The 19,728-nt window shown below is 39.1% G+C and overlaps 2 protein-coding genes across 3 annotated transcripts in view; one reads left to right on the top strand and one right to left on the bottom strand.

Moving 5' to 3' along the window:
* Positions 1-16,560, bottom strand: part of IFTAP (intraflagellar transport associated protein) — a 65,682-nt gene extending 49,122 nt beyond the window's left edge. For both annotated transcript variants that reach the window (XM_030333577.1, XM_030333578.1), the window contains exon 1: positions 16,444-16,560. The gene's annotated coding sequence lies outside the window, so the exon portion shown is untranslated. The remainder of the gene's footprint in view (positions 1-16,443) is intronic.
* Positions 16,561-16,927: 367 nt separating this feature from the next.
* Positions 16,928-18,511, top strand: RAG2 (recombination activating 2). The gene has a single exon (XM_030330747.1). The coding sequence runs from the start codon at positions 16,928-16,930 to the stop codon at positions 18,509-18,511; it is 1,584 nt and encodes a 527-aa protein (XP_030186607.1).
* Positions 18,512-19,728: the final 1,217 nt, after the last annotated feature.

Here is a 19,728-nt window from a genome sequence, read left to right as displayed (position 1 = left end):
AGGGTGCCTGGGTGGCTCAGTCAGTTGAGTATCCAACTCTTGATTTCAGCTCAGGTCAGGATCCCGGGGTCGTGGGATTGAGCCCTGCGTCAAGCCCCATGCTGAGCGTGGAGCCTGCTGAAGATTCTCTCTGTCACTGTCTGTCTGTCTGTCTCTTTCAGGACACCTGAGTGGTTCAGTCAGACACTTGTCTGACTCTTGATTTCGGCTCAGGTCATCATGATCTCATGGTTAGTGAGTTCAAGCCCCATGTCAGGCTCTATGCTGACAGCTCAGAGTCTGCTTGGGATTTTCTCCCTCCCTCTCTCTCTCTGCCCCTCCCCCACTTGCACGTGTACACTCTCCCTCTCTCTGTCTCAAAATAAACATTTAAAATTACAAAAAAGTTTCTCTCCCTCTCCCCCACCCCCACTCTCTCTGGATGAAAAAAAAAAAAAAAAAAGAATTCAGTTTCTCTCCGGAGGCTTTAGCCTTCCAACCCCATCACCACAGAGAGCTAATCACAGTTTCTCTGTGCGGCCTCATACTGTGTCTATGGTTACACTTAACATACTGTATTGGAAATAGCTGTATAGATTTCTGTGTCCCATTAGACATGAAGCCTGTGACAGGCAGGGCCCATGTCTTTCCTTCTTTGTATCCCAAGTGTTAAATAGCGTAGGACATGGCATACAGCTGGCACCCATCAATATGAAGCTAACGTTACTCATTTGAGCAGGTAGCGTAGTCAAATACTGCTAGAAACCGGCAAAGCTCAACTAAACTTGCCCAACTATTTCACCTGTGCCTTAACACGACACAGCTTCAAGCGGTTCCGCTCTCCTGAGCAGTCTACCCGGAAGAGATTTCACACTGCCTGCATCCCTTTAAAGTATGCCAACCAGAAATGAAGACAAGACTCCCGATATGCTCTGGATCCAGTGAGGTCTGACTAACTCCCACGTTCTGAATACTGCACTCCTACTATACGCTGAAGTGTGTTCACATTGCTGGTGGCCTCTTCACATTGTCAGTTACTTAACATACCGCTAAACGCCTGTCGGCTAGGACACAATGCCTCAATCCTTGCAGTCTAACTTCGTTTTTCCTTGTGATCTTTCACCTTGTTAAGTTCCATTCATTCGGTATGAAATATCATAGCTTTGAGAAATTTACTCTCTACAGAAAGCAGAAGAGTAATTACTGCCTAAGAAGTATAATTCGTGGGGGATAATAAAAAGGAGGGTGTTCTCCGACAGTGTACAGGAGGGAGAGAAAGCACCAAGCTTCTTCTAGTTTTCCAAAACAAGCACAAAATTTTGTTATGTTATTAAATTTATTTGGTATCTACCAGAAGTTCAGAAAGACACAGAAATGTTTTCATAAGATGATGGCCAACCTCATTTGGTGGCAAGACCTGATCTGAATTAGCACGAAAGCATCTATGGTTTTTATTAATTCTACTCAGTGTGACCACTCAGACGTTTCCCTGAAGAAATTCTAAGGGGGATGCTTTTGAGGTGTTTTCCCGGACCCCACTGAAGATTTTGTGTAACACATGGTATTACCCCTGATTACCTTTCTAAACTCCAAAAAACTCTAAATTCTGAAACACATCTGACCGTAAGGGTTTTAAATAAGGAATTGTTAAGTTTCACATACTCCACAGGATTGCGGTGAGAATTAAATGGATATAAATGAACCCTCAAACAATGTTAGCCATGATGATCATGATGATAATGGATCAGCCTTGGTATTCTGTCCACTGCCTCCACAAAGACCTGCCTTGACTGTGTGTGGCCCCCTCTGACTTTGAAGACATTGATGTCACCTCAAGATAAATCAAGATAAGACCGCATGCTTTACAACCCTAGACAAAATATGGTGCTATCGAAGTCTGAAAACCACAAAAAATAAAATAAAAATAAAAGGAAAAAAAATTTTTTTTAATTTTTTTTTTCAACGTTTATTTATTTTTGGGACAGGGAGAGACAGAGCATGAACGGGGGAGGGGCAGAGAGAGAGGGAGACACAGAATCGGAAACAGGCTCCAGGCTCTGAGCCGTCAGCACAGAGCCCGACGCGGGGCTCGAACTCACGGACCGTGAGATCGTGACCTGGCTGAAGTCGGACGCTTAACCGACTGCGCCACCCAGGCGCCCCGAAAAGGAAAAATTTTAATGTAACTATATATGAACTCAAAATGAAAGAAACTGTTTCAAACTATTTGTAACCTGAAAATTAAATACAGGAAAAAGTATCAGTTAGAGTTTATGCAAATTCACCCGTAACACTGCCAGGCTTCAGCAATTCGAAGTTTAATAAACTATGCTTGCAGTTGCCAGATAAAAAATAATAAATTCAAAGGTGGCTATTATTTCACTGTCAGTAGGACATGGACTTAGTTACAAGAATGTTAACGTCAATCTGCTTTTCCAGAATGGAACCCCAGTGAAATTCCAGCTCCGTATGAAATCAATCTCTTCCTCAAATCTACTTCAGCCGATAAATACCGAACAGAGACGGCCAGGCTGTTTTACATTGCTGTAAATGTCTCCTTGTGGATGCTTTAAGAGTGACAATAGAAAATCTTTTAAACTTCCTTTCCAATTCTCAAAGTGGTAATATTCTGAGATTTTAGCCTTAACACATTTCAGTTTTACCAAAAGGACATAATTAACAGGCTATGCACAGGACACATTCAAACTCCTTCAAGGCCTTTAATTTAATTCATGTGGTTATCCCAATACAGAAGAGGTAATGTTTTTACTGACTTTATAAAGAGTTTTGTAAACTGTCATCATCTGAAGAGTGTAACAAATACCCACCTTCAAATTTAGAACTTTCCTTATCTCTAAAAATGCAAATAGCCTAATGTTAAAAGTCCCCAGGGACTGACAGAGCAGGTAATCATTTACCAGACAGTCAAGTGGTTTATGCAAATCCTAGTGGTTTTCTAGAAGGAAGCAATGCTTTTTCAGTTGCCATTCACGTTTATTTGTTTTTATCGTGAAGTATTATTTCTAAAAAGGAAAAAGGGGGAGAGAGAGCGAGAGCGAGAGCGACTTGCCTATAATAGGATCCTTTATTTTGGCATGGATTTTATATTTTAAGGCTTAGAGCTCCACATGAAAGACCCAGAACTTTTGTGATGATAAGTAAATGTGTAGAAATATTGACTGGAAAATCACACACAACACTTTCACAATCACAGCCTCCAGAGGGAAACACAGGGAGGATATTTTGCTCTGCTTGGACTACTAAATTTCACAGGAAGACCACAGGCTTGGTTCTCTTCCTATCCAGTCACTGAGAGATGGAGAGAAAATCACAGAACCTTCCTGGGGTCCTGTTTTCTACTACCAAATAATGAAACTAACAACCACCCAAGCCAATTAGTGCTCTGTGGTCTCTGAAAAGCATAATTATGAAACATGGCATGTGGAATTATCACCATTGACTTAACACATCTTTGATGTTTATCTGCAGACCTCTGCCTAATGCAACCTACCTAAACAAATTGCAACCTTCAGAGGCAAGAGTGTAAGTCTTCGGAAACAAGTCGCCATGAGCTGGTCTCCCCTCAAAGTGTATAACCTGCTTTTAACAGCATAAAGAATTGTACGTTGACAAAAATGGGGTTGTCTTTTTTAAACTGTGAGGTTTACTGCTGATATTTTAAAATAATAAATAACAACACATTTTTAAAGAGTTGTGCAGAGGCTGTCAAAATCCACTTTCTCAAATGTTCATAGTTCTGCTCAACAAGAATCTCCTGCTGTGCCGAATGGTAAGATGGAATATTATCAAAAGAATTCACCTTGCCTACAGAGATGAAACTATCAACCTGGGTACTTCACAGGATGGGTCTTCTTTTATTTTTTGGAAAATGGGCAAATTTCAAAAAGACCAAAATTACATTGCAAGTGTACTGACTTATTTAGATGATAGAAGAGACCTGGTATGAACTGATTTCTTCTGCCTTGACTGAACTATACCTATTTTGCATCCTCTAATATTTTTTACGTCTTTTAGATCATATTAAAGAGAGAAAGAAATCCAGTGATTGAAATTGTCACAGATTCTCAGGGTTGAGAGAAACCTGGAGGTCTAGTCCAATGACAGAGAATAAATGAATAAATCTGGCAAAGAAACTTTAGGTAGGGTTTTTGTCAAGTAAGGACTACTGATGAGGAGCAGTACTATGGTTTGCATATCAAAACAGTAATGACAACATGCTTATGACTATGAATTTCAAGGCAAACATGAAGGCAGCAGGAAATTAAGGAAAAGGCAGCAATCTCATCAGGATTGTTATAACCATGCCCCCAACTACATCCTGTACCTCAACAACATACAAAAACCTTGAGGCAAAGCAAGGCAAAGCATATGTGTATACGTGTGTGCACAGTAACTCCTCTGCTGTGTTTTATCAGAATGAGATAAAAACATACAATTCTAGCATCAAAGAATACACTGCACATCAAGTTATAAGCTTCTCCCAACGAGACTTTCCTAATACTTAAAGGCACGGAATTCTTTATTATCACCAAAATGTTGATGGCATAAGCATCTACATGTCTATATAAAGACTTCCCTAGGCACACTTCTGCATTGAGCTTTAAGGGCAGCACTTAGAGGGAGGTGAAAAAAGCTTGGGGATTACTGCCGACTACAGAGCTTCAGAAGAGAGAAGTTGTATTGTCATCCATGCAAAGGTCTTAGTAATAGGAATTTCGCAGCTTATTTTTTCCTTGACAAAATCTCACCGTGAGGAAAAGAGAAAAAAGAGACACCCATACTAAAAGCTGCATCTAATAAAACATGCGAGCTAAGTACATGCTCACCATGAACACAGATACAAGAGGTGCCTTAAGAGAAACAGATCTAGTTCCTTTCCTAAAGAGGATTATAATCTATGCACTCTATACAGGACTCCATTTTTGTAACAAGAATGACTCTGATGATCCATATGTATGGTGATTATTTTTATTTTTTGTATTTTTGGTGATTATTTTTAAATTAGAGCAATATGGAATGGAGTGAAAGTATTTTTTAATGAAGGCTGTAATAGTAAGAACAATAAAAACATATCAAGACAAAACAGTGGATTTTATAAAAGAAGCAGGAAAAAAATATATAGACAATCTTTAGGACATAGGACTAGGCAAAGAGTTCTTAGAACTGACACCAAAAGCATGTCTCTAAGAAGAAAAAGTGATATACCCTATAACCAGCAACTGCACTACTAGGTATTTACCCAAAGGATACAAAAATACAGATCCAAAGGGGCACATGCACCTCAACGTTTATAGCAGCAGTATCAACAATAGTCAAATTATGGAAAGGGCCCAAATGTCCATTGACTAAGGAACAAATAAAGATGTGGTGTATATGTATGTGTGTGTGTGTGTGTGTGTGTGTGTGTGTGTGTGTGTATACAGGTGATGTATACAGGTGAACATAGGGGAAGGAGGGAAAAAAAGAGAGAAGCAATCCATAAGAGACTTTTAACTGTAGAGAACAAACTGAAGGTTGATGGAGGAAGGTGGGTGGGGGATGGGCTAAATGGGTAATGGGTATTAAGGAGGTCACTTGTGCTGAGCACTGGGTGTTATATATAAGTGATGAATCACTAAATTCTACACCTGAAACCAATTTTACAATATATGTTAAGTAGAATTTAACAGGGTGCCTGGGTGGCTCAGTCGGTCGAGTGTCCGACCTCGGCTCAGGTCATGATCTCACGGTTTGTGAGTTCGAGCCCCGCATCAGGCTCTGTGCTGACAGCTCAGAGCCTGGAGCCTGCTTCTGTGTCTCCCTATCTCTCTGCCCCTCCCCGGCTAACGCTGTCTCTCTCTGTCTCAAAATAAATAAATAAATAATTAATTAAAAATTAAAAAAAAAAAAGAATTTAAATAAAAACTTGAAATAAAAAAAGAAGAAAACGTGATAAGTTAAACCTCATCAAAATTCAAAACTTTGCCCTGGGAAAGAACCTGTTAAGAAGATAAAAAAGAATCACAGGCTGGGAGAAAACATTTATAAATTACACATCCAACACAGGACTAGCACACGGAACATATAAAGAACTCTCAAAACCCAACATTAAAGAAAAGTCCAATTAAAAAAAAAAAACTAAAGACATGCACAGACATTTCACCAAAGAGGATATATAAATTGTAAATAATCTAATGAAAAGATGTTAATATCATTAGCCATTAAAGGAATGTAAATTAAAGCCACAATGAGATACCCCTACACACTCATCAGAATGGGTGAGACAAATCATCAGAAAAATTGTGAGAACACCAATTTTGTGTTGTGGATATAAGTGGGGTAACATTAGTCTGGCAGTGGTGATAGAGCTGGGTATCTTGACTGTCGTATCTTGACATGTGGCTACACATGTCAGACAGCTGAACTACACACACAAATTGTGCATATGTAACTGGTAAAACCGGGATATGTTCTATGGATTGTACCAATATCAATTTCCTGACTTTTATAATGTACACAGATACACAAGATGTTAACATTGCAAAAGGCTGCAACAAGAGTGCGCAAAATCTCCCTCCCTATACATTTTTTTGCAACCTCACATGAATCCGTTCCGTGATCTGTAATTATTTCAAAGTTAAAAGTTTAAAAGGGGAAAAGGGGAGCAAGAGAAGAAGGCTAAGGCAAGTAAGGTAAAAGAAAAGATTTAAGAAAATAAAATTATGCATGTTGATTGTTTTTCCCCTGCAGAAAGCTCTGGGGGAATGGGAATAACACTAATCTATAAACTTACATGTTTAAGCAGAAACTTTCCTGTTGAAAAATTTGCTTCCCTTTCCTACTCATCCATCCAAGCTACTGTAATGAGGTTTCTTGAGGCTATCATTCATTAAGCCTTACTGTTCATCAGCAGATTGTATAAAATCAATTTTATGTCCCCAAAATTTACTCTTCCTTCAAGCTGTTTAAGTCAATCCAGAAATGTCTGCATTGACTCACTGAGGCAGGTCAACTGAGTATTAGACTGTTTTCAATTACACAGTTATTAATTCCATTAAGCAAAGAAAAATGCACACAGTTAAGCATTCAAACTTCCTCCCCCCACTTGTTTCCTATAATTTTTTTAAAAAGCAGATTACCAGTGGATATGGAATCTGAAGGATATACCCATAAGACAAATTTCAGAAAATCCACTGTTTGGGAAATCAGAAAGACTACTTTTTCACTACCACTTTTGATTATTTGCTTTGTTGAAAAATTTCATTATGGATAATCACAAGTAAATACACTATCTTCACCCCCTAGTAAAACTCCAACAAGTACATTAACTCTAGGCTAGTCCATTTATCAAGAAAACTGTGCCACACATGTCCTTCAACCACTTTCAAAACTGATCTCCTATCTTCAGAAATGTGATCAACTACATCAGTGTGTTATGAATGGTGACGAGTCTTTCATCGAACATTTTTTCAAGGTGCCTGATAAAGCTGTGAATCCAGTAGAGGCAGTAGAGTTTCTGAGTCAACTTTATAGCTCTAAAACCATGCAATAATATTTCAATCATAAGAGAATTTTTTTTAGCTCAGTTGTAATCCCACCTTCACAGGGGATGCAATGCCCCATTAATGCTTATGTTACCTGTATTGCATAATAATTGTAGCACAAAGGTATCCACTCTTAATTAAAGCTATCCCCTTCTCTCCAGCGTCCTGAGCCTGTAAGCCACCTGCACAGTGCACAGTACTGTTACAATACCAGAAACCCTGCTTTAAAGCAAAATCCACACAGCCAGTTAGAAACAGGTGTAGACAAACCCAACTAAACCAACTCTGCTTGCAGAAATTCATTTCTAAGTGCTTCAAAATGCCAGATCTTGCAAATAAAATCGACCTTTTCATTTGACATTTCTTGAAAGAAATAAGATTTTAAAGATGCATTTCCCAACTATTTTTTATTCTAAATTCCTATGACTATGACTGTGGAATAATAAATGAGCTTTAACAGGGAGTACAGTACTTCCCCAGCTTCCAATTAATCTCAGCATTTTAATTGCAATTTTGCCTCAATGTACACAACGTAACACACATACACAAATGTGGTTTCTATATCCAAAGACAGTAACTAAGAAACACAAAATCCCTCCTTCTCTAAAAATAAAATTTTGAAGTGAATTTTTTTTTTTTTTAGTACAACATTGTAAATCACCTCTGCAATTTTTCTCCATTTTATTTTACAGCAGAGTCCACCTTAAATCACAGAACAATGAAGAGGAAAATACCAGTCATTCCAGTCAGGTGGCCATATTTAATTAATTGTCCTAAATAAAAAGTGACAGGTCACTTGTCACGTCCTTCTTTTGACAATCCATCATACTAACTGTAGTTTGCTTCCTTCCATAGACTTCCTTTTCCTGCCTCTTTTCTCCTCTCTGCCAGTTTCCACTGTGGCTCCCATTACGGGATTCACTCAACAAGTCAACTATCTCCTTTTCCTAGGCTGTTTATATTATCTCCTTAAACATCAGCCACTTATTTAAAAAGTAAAAATTGTCTATTCCTATCCGAATGCTATGAAAAGTCGTCCTTGACTCAAACTTATTAATTCGTTGAGCAGCAATGTAATTTTTTCTCCATTTGCAAAATGGGGATGGAAATGCTTGAGAGGCACTCTGTACTTCTTGAAAACCAATCATGAGTTCACAGAAGAGTGCCCCTCCCCTGCCTCCCCTCAACCCACCATGGATGCACACCCCTGCAACTCTGCTACCCTTGTTCTGTTATTTAACTTCTCTGACCTTAAAGTAGTTTGAATGTGAAAATAAAGGCACTGGACTTGAAGCTGTCCTCCATCTCTGGCATTCTATTTTTCTCCAATTATGCTTCCTAATTGTTCAATTACTATGTCAGTATATCCTCTTACTTTTATCTCCCCACTGTGAAAGAAAAATTATTTTATCCTGTAATTGTACTGACTCTCATTCTTTAATTATCCACTGTGTTTTGGATTAAGGTAGGAGAAATTAATATATTTCAGCAGTTTTGTTTTAAATTTTTAAAAAATGTTTATTTTTGAGACAGAGAGTGAGTGGGGGAGGGGCAGGGAGAGAGGGAGACACAGAATCCGAAGCAGGCTTTATAGGCTCTGAGCTGTCAGCACAGAACCCGATGCAGGGCTCGAACCCACAAATCGGGAGATCATGACCTGAGCCAAAATCAGATGCTTAACCGACTGAGCCATGCAGGTGCCCCTCAGCAGAAGTTTGAATTTGATTGTGCCAAAGGGGTTTAAGAATGGGCTGAGTAACCTATAATTACAATTTCCTGGTGAACTTTTAAGACCTTCTAAGGGTAAGTGTAAGGAAGGATGTAAAGTTGCTTCGTCCTATTACTATGTATGTCTCTTAAAGACAAGATTTGTGTCTGTGATAATTTTTCTAATTCTCCACATGCCCCTATACATAGTGGATGCACAATAAATACGGTTTACTATTTCACATTTAGTTTCTATGCTGAGCACTTCAGTAGATTGGGATCTTGACTGAGATCACTGCAGATCTAATGCTCTCCTAATGGTGTGGCAAAGGCTAAAGGTTTTAAAATCCATTTCCAAATGTATTGCTAATTCCAGCTGCTTCAGAAAACAACTAACCCATTCAGCAACAAACTGCCTGTTTTCTGATGTTAGTAACACAGAAAGGCTAAAATATTTGCCTAAACCTACCCATGGTTTCTATGTTGCATTTCTTATTTTGTATTTACTGTGGAGATACCCAATACATCAACTTTATGAGAGCTGTCATTGATGCTGGAATTTCAAGTACTATAATCATCATATAACACCATAAACAGATTAGGGAAATAATCCAATACTCTTTTGCAGACAAAGAAAAAAATCATCATGGAAGTAACTAGAAGAGATGATGATGCCTTTTTAAAGGATGGACCAACACTTCAAATGATGAAAATCAGCCAAACAACTGAGCTACTCATTAGTTTTTTAAAAAATCAACCCTGAACATATATATACTAAAATTTTGCAAAAACTCAGTCACTTGTACAAATATATTTATAGCATTGTCAACATCATCAGACAAGATTTACTAGTACACTCTTTTATATCAGACACTTTGTATCCATGAATTCTTACAACAAGGCAGGGATCATTCCTGTTTTAGAGATAAGGAAACTGAAGCTCAAAAGGAGAATTTAGCTAGTAAGTGGCAAAACTGAGACTCAAATCCAGATCTGTCTACTTCTGATCATGCATTCTATCATCTAAGCCACACGGAAACTGATTAAATAACCAACAAGGGTGGTTAGTCAGAAAAATTATCTTACATTTACTGAATGGAATTTTAGAAAGTTATTAAAAATCATAAAGGTGGAAATAAAATATACATTTCATAGTGTATATGAAATAATGTTATATTAAAAAGAGAAAATAAAATTTAAATGCATTCTTATAATCAGGTAGAATGTATATACATTTGGATAAACATTGTAATAGAGCACAAATAAAAAATTTTATGATTAGGCAATAAGCTAATGAGTGGTATATATTTCTCCTGATGGAACTGTTTTTAATGAGTTGCTTTAAAATTAAGTCAGCTATAGTAATCAAGACAGTGTGGTATTGGTGAAACAGACAAACAGATCAATCAAACAGAGCCGAGAGCACTGAAATAGACCCACATAAACACAATCAACTGATCTTTAACAAAGAAACAAAGGCAATAGAGTAGACATACACACAGTCTTTTCAACAAAGATTCTAGAACTGCATCTCCACATGTGAAAAATTAATCTAGCCACAGACCTTACACCCTTCACAAGAATTAACTCAAATGGATCACAGACCTAAACAAAAAAAATGCAAAACCATAAAGTTCATAGCTCATGGGTCTGGCAACCACTTTTTAGATATAATACCAAAGGTACAATCTAGGAAAGAAATAATTGATAATAACTTATTAAAGTTAAAAACTTCTGCTATGCTAAAGACACTGACAAGAGAATAGAAAGAAAAGCCACAGACTGGGAGAAGATATTTGCCAGAAACACATCTGACAAAGGACTGTTATCCAAAATATACAAAGAACTCTTAAAGTCAACAATAAGAAAACAAACAACCTGGCTAAAAAAAAAAAAAAGCTCAGAGATACCTGACAAAGACATACAGATGACAAAAACAAACAAACAAACAAAAAACCTGAAGAGATGCTCCACATCATATGTGATCTGGGAAATACAAACTAAAACAACAATGAAATCCTACTACACAGCTATTAGAAAGACCAGAATCCAGAACACTGACAACACCAAATGCTGGTGAGGATGTGCAGCTATAGGAACGTTCATTTGTTGCTACTGGGCACTGAGCACTTTAAAGATACTGAGGGGCACTTGGGTGGCTCAGTCGGCTAAGTATCTGACTTTGGCTCAGGTCACAATCTCGCAGTCTGCGAGTTTGAGCTCCCCATCAGGCTCTGTGCTGACAGCTCAGAGCCTGGGACCTGCTTCGAGTTCTGTATCTCTCTACCCCTCCCCTGCTGGCGCTCTGTCTATCTGTCTGTCTGTCTCTCTCTCAAAATAATAAACATTTTTTTTTAAATTGTAATTAAAAAAAAATAAAGACATTATCTTATTTAATCTTTTTGCAACTATCTTTTGGGGTGACTATTTCTATTATTCCCACTATAGACACAGACAATCAGAGGCTTAGAGATTAGGATGACTCCAGTGGAAAATGGCAGAGCTGGTAAAGAAAACCAGGTCAGTTTGACTCCAAAGCCCATTTACTTAATCATTCTGCTGGGTAATATTACACAGCATCTCCTGATATATGATATGAAGTTGGCAGTAGGCCTCCAATAATTAGAATGACTTCTGAGCTTTGCATTAAAGAAAACGAGACTGTTGAAGAGCAATTCAGATCAAAATAACTGACATTGGTATCAGTGGTCTCTGCTTTAGGAAATAATTTATCATTTGATTCTTAATAGTGTTATTTAAATCATAGCAATTATATTCATTTTCTTCTATATTTTTCTAAAATGTTTTTAATAAAAATATAAGTCAGGTTTCAGCCAGGTTTTGTTTTGTTTTGGTCTTTACAAATAGCTGACTGTGTTTCCATTGTTTGCCAGTAAGGAAATAGTTAAATCTTGAGCATGTACCCCGGTGGATATCTCCCTCGACCATCTAAAGAAAAGAAAAAAAAAAAAAAAAGGTCACAGTCAGTTACTCCCGTTAGATCAGCGTTCACTGGAACATCTGCAGGCACATATACACATTCTCTTTACTGTGAGCCTTCCTCTTGCCACGGTCAGAGTGGGCAGTCAGTGAATCTTCCCCAAGTGCTGACATTTAATACCTGGTTTAGCGGCAAAGATTCAGAGAGGGGTGAGCAGCCTCTCTGGCCTTCAGGTAGGTCCGATACCTTCATTTCTATCAAAGCTAAAAGACGGGCACCTACGTTTGTCAACTTGAAGGGAAAGACGATGCCCCGCTTTAGCAGCGGGTGAGTTACAGATGCATTGGGTGTCCAGATGGGGAAGGGATGCTGTAAAATTTGGAAACTATGGGGCTTTCTGCTGTCAGGCTGCTGCAAGGATTCAATTCCTGTGGCATCAGAGCCCATGTGTTCATCTTAGTACATAAATGCTTCTCTGGCATAAGTGTCAGGAAAAAAAAAAAAGACCTAATCCTGACTTCAGTGCCAGCAAAAAAAAGCAAATAACGTATATCTCAGACCCAATTAGCTGTGCAAGATAGTGTTAATTCATGCCCGAAATGACTGTGGTTACATGAGGTTACCTACTCTTTCGGAGCAATCAAGAAAACACGGGCAACACTGATCAGTAAGATTTAATGCCTCTGAGTACAGTACCTTTCTTTGGAAGGAAAAAAAGAGTCAGTTCAGACACAGGAAACTACAAACCCAGACCTCACACCATTAGTCCTCTTTTGATTTTCAACTGTGCCCTAGCTTCACAGTGAATAAATGAAAACCTCCCTGCTGAGGAATGTTAGCATGGGGTTGGGAAAATTGTATAAATTTATTGGTCCTCTATTTCTGTCTTTTAAAAAGAATCTTTAATGCATGGACTTTGAAACTTCCTTCAGTTGAAGAACAGTATCTTTTTTTTTCCAAATCTTCCTTTTTTATCTAGACTATTTAAAGAAAGTAGATTATTTTAGTTCTAGTATTACCTTTTAAAAACTCTTAAAAACCAAGATGTGACTAATATAGTCATGTTAAAACTATGGAAAATATACAATAGTCCACTCCAGTGAGGGCATATTTAAGTGAATAAAGCAAATTTCAAAAACTAAAAAAATATGGCAAATTAATGTGAAAACACTTTCAGTGTTCCTGTTTATTCTTTAAATAAGTGTGCCATCTGGTCATGGTTTTAAATGGGTAATCTAAACATTAAATACACAGATACTTGAACTGCATTACAAGAGGAGGAAATTCACCTTAACAGTAATAAACCTCTCCTGTTTTTTAGGGCCCTGAAATTATGAGGTGCATCAAGAGCAGGGCATCAAAAGGAGAACAGGTCAGAAATCTTTAGGGAACCAAACTAAGCTGTAAAAAAATGGGTAGTATTCCTTATGTCTTGGCTAAGAAAATGTATCCGTTTCATCTGTAGTAGTCATGTTTTCACTTATGAGAAGCCAAATTCCCTAAGACAACCTTAAAATGAAGCCAAAAGGCCACAATGAGACCTTATTTTTAAAAAAGCCTGCTGTTGGGGCACCTGGGTGGCTCAGTTGGTTGAGCGGTTGAGCATCCGACTTCAGCTCAGGTCATGACCTCAGGGTTCGTGGGTCCAAGACCCGCACTGGGCTCTGTGCTGACAGCTCGGAGCCTGGAGCCTGCTTCCGATTCTGTGTCTCCCTCTCTCTCTGCCCCTAACCCACTCACATTCTGTCTCTGTCTCTCTCAAAAATAAATAAACATTAATTTTTTTTTTAATGTCTGCTGTTTAAAAGCTAGTGTTCTTGGTATATGTTCACCCCTTGGGATATGGACTCCATGACCCCCGTAGAGCTTGCTTTTTATCCCAATAACAGTCTTCAGAGATACTTAAAACAAACTGGCTTTGGCTTCAGTGCTCCCCCTACCCAGAAGCGGACAACTGTCTGACAAGCATGTATCACGCTGAGTCACTTACAGTTTTCATTTACTGAATTGAGGGAACGATACTTCCTTTTAATCCCTATGGAGAGCATGTTCTTAGTTGCACCAGGCCTTCTCTCATGCATACTTGGATGGGCCATGAATAAAAAAGACACCCATGTGATTTCATAAGCAGGGCAAGTTGCTGAACCTACAAACCATCATGAAGAAGAGGCGGGCTTGCTTTCATGACTTTAACAATAACCCTTCTTATTCACCATGTCCTCACTTGGTTTCATAACCCACAAGATGTGACTCTTAAAATATCACACCTTGAGGAATCTCCCAAGTAAACTAAAACTAAATAGAAGAGCACATTTAGTGGTTAATTACATCTGATCTACAGAAGTGCTTCAAGGCAAAAAGCCTTACCAAAATCTCACTACACTGAACACATAGATTCTAAATGGGCCAAGGAATCTTTGCAGGCAAAATAAAAACTATAGTATCGACCAACATTTATCAAATGCTTATTATGTGCCAGGCACTGTGCTATGTGATTTACACGTGTTATCCCATTTATCCTTCAAAACAACCCAATGAATACATACGAATACTATTCCCATTTTACAGAAAAGAAAGAACAGAGAAAAAATAACTTGACCAAGATTTGGACTCAGGCTGCAAAGTCTGCATTTTTTTTTAAATGTTTTAACATTTATTTATGTTTGAGAGATAGAGAGAGACAGGGCATGAGCAAGGGAGGGGCAGAGAGAGGGAGACACAGAATCCAAAGCAGGCTCCAGGCTCCAAGCTGTCAGCACAGAGCCCAATGCAGGGCTCGAACCCACAAACCGTGAGATCATGACCTGAGCAGAAGTCGGACACTTAGCCAACTGAGTCACCCAGGCACCCCCAAAGTCTGCATTTTTAAGGAGAGGTTAGAGAAAGGGTAACAGAAGAATGACTGAATGATTTCGTTATTTAAATTGAACTCACCACCCGCACCTCCATTGTGTATGCTTATCCAATTCTTATTAGTCTAAAAAATTCATCAATCTATACCCACTGACCAGATCCCAGATCCTAAATTCCTTTTAACCATCTCCAACATTAAGTATCATCTGCCATGACTTGTAGGTAATTGTGTACTAACAACCCTACTTTTGATAAGTTCAAGCATAATTATAACTAACACAGTGTGCAAAGCCCTACTGTAAATAATTTACATGCAGTAATTTACTAATGATAATTTACATCAACCAAGGAGGTAGGTAAATTATCTCATTTTACAGATGAGGAAACTGAGACAGAGCGATGTTAAATGACTTGCCCAAGTTCATATAGTTAATAGGCGTCAGACAAAGGATTTGATTATAGCCAACGGCCTTCAGAGTCCATACTCTACTGAGAGCCATATTCAGAGACACTGTTTCATCCTGTTTTTGAAGCATAGTAATAATTTACTCTGAACAGGCGGGAATCTGTACCCTTTTGATTCCTTTAACCTTTGGTGCCTAGGACCTCACTCTGCAAACAGAGTATATTTCTCATTAAGGCTCCTGGCATCTCCCTAAGGTAAGTGATAATAATAAAATAAAAATGTATCCAGCTGAGTTCATCTAATAAATAGATTTTTAAAAAATATTATGACTAATATTAAATCCTGAATAATTCTGGCACCTCTTTGCTTAGTACCTGCTTACGACAGCGTTTCTAAAGACTTATGTCAAATGTTTTGTGCAGGAAAGAGCGATCTGAAATAACGGCCACTAACTGTATTTTCCTAGAGGTAAGAGGAAGAGAGAATGGAGGCAGGGGGGTATTTAGGAACCTTCTTTGCTTCCCTGAAAGAACCCTAAATGCAGGAGCAAGAGCGATTGAGGAAAAACCAGGGGCTTTTGACAAGACACTCGCTGAAATCTAATTAGTGTTTCCACTACGAAATCATTATCAGGTAATTTCTCCCCCGCGCTCCAGGTATTCAAAGCCTGGTCTTTGGCTTCCGTAAAACAGTCACAGCTTCTGTGACCTCAGGTCCCCCACACTCCCACCCCGACCCAGCAACCTAAGGACGTTCAGGGGTGTAACTGACTCGAGTCCTCGAAAGCATCCAGGCAGGAGTCCGCTAGGACGCCTCATCCGGGGCTTCCTTCTAGGCTGCGGTTTCCAGGCAACCCCACTAGGGCCAGAAACAACTGTGCTTCCTACAGGGTCACTTGTTTAAGAGTCCCCGGAGAGGCACCGGGAACACTCGGCAGCAGTCGGCCTGACGCCCCTCCTGGTGCTGCAGCCTTCCCGTAACCCGGATGTTGGGTCTGCGTCAGCCGCGCTCACCTCCCGTTCCCTAGTTTTCCGCCTTGGCTCCCTTCTAGTCACTCCGCACTTCGAGCGTCTTTATTCAGAGGGGCATCCCAGGAGTCGCTTCTCCTAGAGCAACAGAAACGGTCTCCAACCACGCATCCCATAGAGAACGGATTCCTGGGAAATGTAGTTCTTTCGGCCGACAAGCGGTGAATCTGTGAAGAGGGTGGGGGGGATAGGACTACAATTCCCAGAAATCTAAGGGAGGATGGTCCATGTCGAAAACATGTCCCAACTGCTTGGATCCTATTAGGAAGGAAGGTTCTGTGGCTCTTTATTACTTACCTAGCTGCCTGGATTTTGCTAATTCAGTCCCTCTACAAGCTTGTGGAAGAACTTTTTCTAAATAAGCGTTTTACATGTAAGGTGATGCAAACATAATGATTTATATGAAGAGATACAGTAATTTTGTGTGTGTAATTCTTTCAGATAAAAGATCCATCCACTATCAGAAAATATGTCACTACAGATGATAACAGTCAGTAATAATACAGCCTTAATACAACCAGGCTTCTCACTGATGAATTTTGATGGGCAAGTTTTCTTCTTTGGCCAAAAAGGCTGGCCCAAGAGATCCTGCCCCACTGGAGTTTTCCACTTTGATGTAAAGCATAACCATCTCAAACTGAAGCCTGCAGTTTTCTCTAAGGATTCCTGCTACCTTCCTCCTCTTCGTTACCCAGCCACTTGCATCTTCAGAGGCAGCTTAGAGTCTGAAAAGCATCAATATATCATCCATGGAGGGAAAACACCAAATAATGAGCTTTCAGATAAGATTTATGTCATGTCTGTTGTTGGCAAGAACAACAAAAAAGTTACTTTTTGCTGCACGGAGAAAGACTTGGTAGGAGATGTTCCTGAAGCCAGATATGGTCATTCCATTGATGTGGTGTATAGTCGAGGGAGAAGTATGGGTGTTCTCTTTGGAGGACGATCATACATGCCTTCTGCCCAAAGAATCACAGAAAAATGGAATAGTGTAGCTGACTGTCTGCCCCATGTTTTCCTGGTAGATTTTGAATTTGGGTGCTCTACGTCATACATTCTGCCAGAACTTCAGGATGGGTTATCTTTTCATGTCTCCATTGCCAGAAATGATACCATTTATATTTTAGGAGGACACTCACTTGCCAATAACATCCGCCCTGCCAACCTATACAGCATAAAGGTTGATCTCCCACTGGGTAGCCCAGCTGTGAATTGCACAGTATTGCCAGGAGGAATCTCTGTCTCCAGTGCGATCCTGACTCAAACAAACAGTGATGAATTTGTTATTGTTGGTGGCTATCAGCTTGAAAATCAAAAGAGAATGGTCTGCAACATTGTCTCTTTTGTAGACAACAAGATAGAAATTCGTGAGATGGAGACCCCAGATTGGACCCCAGATATTAAGCACAGCAAGATCTGGTTTGGGAGCAACATGGGAAATGGAAATGTTTTCCTTGGCATACCAGGAGACAATAAACAGGCTTCTTCAGAGGCATTCTATTTTTATATGTTGAAATGTGCTGAAGATGATGTGAATGAAGATCAGAAAACACTCACAAATAGTCAGACATCAACAGAAGACCCAGGGGACTCCACTCCCTTTGAAGACTCAGAAGAATTTTGTTTCAGTGCAGAAGCAAATAGTTTTGATGGCGATGATGAATTTGACACCTATAACGAAGACGATGAAGAAGATGAGTCTGAGACAGGCTACTGGATTACATGCTGCGCTACTTGTGATGTGGATATCAACACTTGGGTACCATTTTATTCAACTGAGCTCAACAAACCTGCCATGATCTACTGCTCTCATGGAGATGGGCACTGGGTCCATGCCCAGTGCATGGATCTGGCAGAACGCACACTCATCCATCTATCGGAAGGAAGCAACAAGTATTACTGCAATGAGCATGTGAAGATAGCAAGAGCACTACAAACCCCCAAAAGAGTCCTACCCTTAAAAAAGCCTCCACTGAAATCCCTCCACAAAAAAGGTTCTGGGAAAATTTTTACTCCTGCCAAGAAATCTTTTCTTAGAAGGCTGTTTGATTAGTTTCACAAATGTCTTCCAAATTCAAGTGCATCAAATTTTTAAACTTGTTTTAAAGAATCATAACAATGATGAAAATTATATTTCTATTTTTGTTTATTGAAAATGTCCGTGTTTTCTTTTAGTCTTATGAATCAAGTGCCAGGGGAAAGTGCTCATAATACAATGCTAAATGCTTGAAAAAATTTTAGTCAAAGGTATCTTAAATGAGAATTTCTGACCTGAATTTTTTCATTCAAGCAATCTTCAATACAGAGACGGTAGTAATAATCAAGATATGTTTATATCCTTCATATAATTTTTCATAACAAATAAGCTATACAGTAGTTAAGACAAAATTAAGCCAGTAAAGAAAATAACACCCAAAGGAATTAAATGAATTATTTTGCACAATATAATAATTTGGTGGTTGGCCAAAAATTAAAACCAAGATCACCTGTATCCCATGCTAGTACTCTTTATATGTCTCTAACTCTATTTTTTTTTAATTTTTTTTTCAACGTTTATTTATTTTTGGGACAGAGAGACAGAGCACGAATGGGGGAGGGGCAGAGAGAGAGGGAGACACAGAACCGGAAACAGGCTCCAGGCTCTGAGCCATCAGCCCAGAGCCGGACGCGGGGCTCGAACTCACGGACCGCGAGATCGTGACCTGGCTGAAGTCGGACGCTTAACCGACTGCGCCACCCAGGCGCCCCATGTCTCTAACTCTAAACTGGTCTCTTGATTATGTCTATGAACAGAAAAAGTTCCATAAAGCTTATTTAAGCTGTAACATAGTCTCCATTGACATGAAGGAGGAGAAAAGGACTCTACATCAAGTTTGTTATATTTTATCAAGTTACCTGCATGACTTTCTTCAGAGGATTCCCCCTCTCTGCCCTGTCTGGTGCACAGATGATGGACCAAGGCCAATTTCTTGAACCAATTCTTTGAGAGATTTAATGAAAACTGAAGTCCACTGCTACTTAGCAGTCTGGGAAAAGGGAATGAGTCAGAGCACGCTAAGAAAAGACCACCAGTTAAAATCTCATAAAGAACAATAGTATTATTTCCCCCAAATAAAAGAAGTTAAAGAATGTTCTAAAGTTAATAGGTATAAGATTTTAAGTGGGGAAAAATAAATTTGTGTGTATATGTGTCTAGTTGACATGTGGAGTTGGATGCCAATGAAAATTGCAAAATCAATGAACTTGCTATGGTTCAATTAGATACTTTCT

Source organism: Lynx canadensis, chromosome D1, assembly GCF_007474595.2.
Source record: "Lynx canadensis isolate LIC74 chromosome D1, mLynCan4.pri.v2, whole genome shotgun sequence".
Classification (NCBI taxonomy): Eukaryota; Metazoa; Chordata; class Mammalia; order Carnivora; family Felidae; genus Lynx; species Lynx canadensis.
Note: the sequence above shows the minus strand (reverse complement) of the source record. Positions and strands in the feature narration are given on the sequence as shown.

Coding starts and splice junctions, on each gene's coding strand:
- RAG2 (XM_030330747.1), top strand. CDS start 16,928: ATGTCACTACAGATGATAACAGTCAGTAATAATACAGCCTTAATACAA.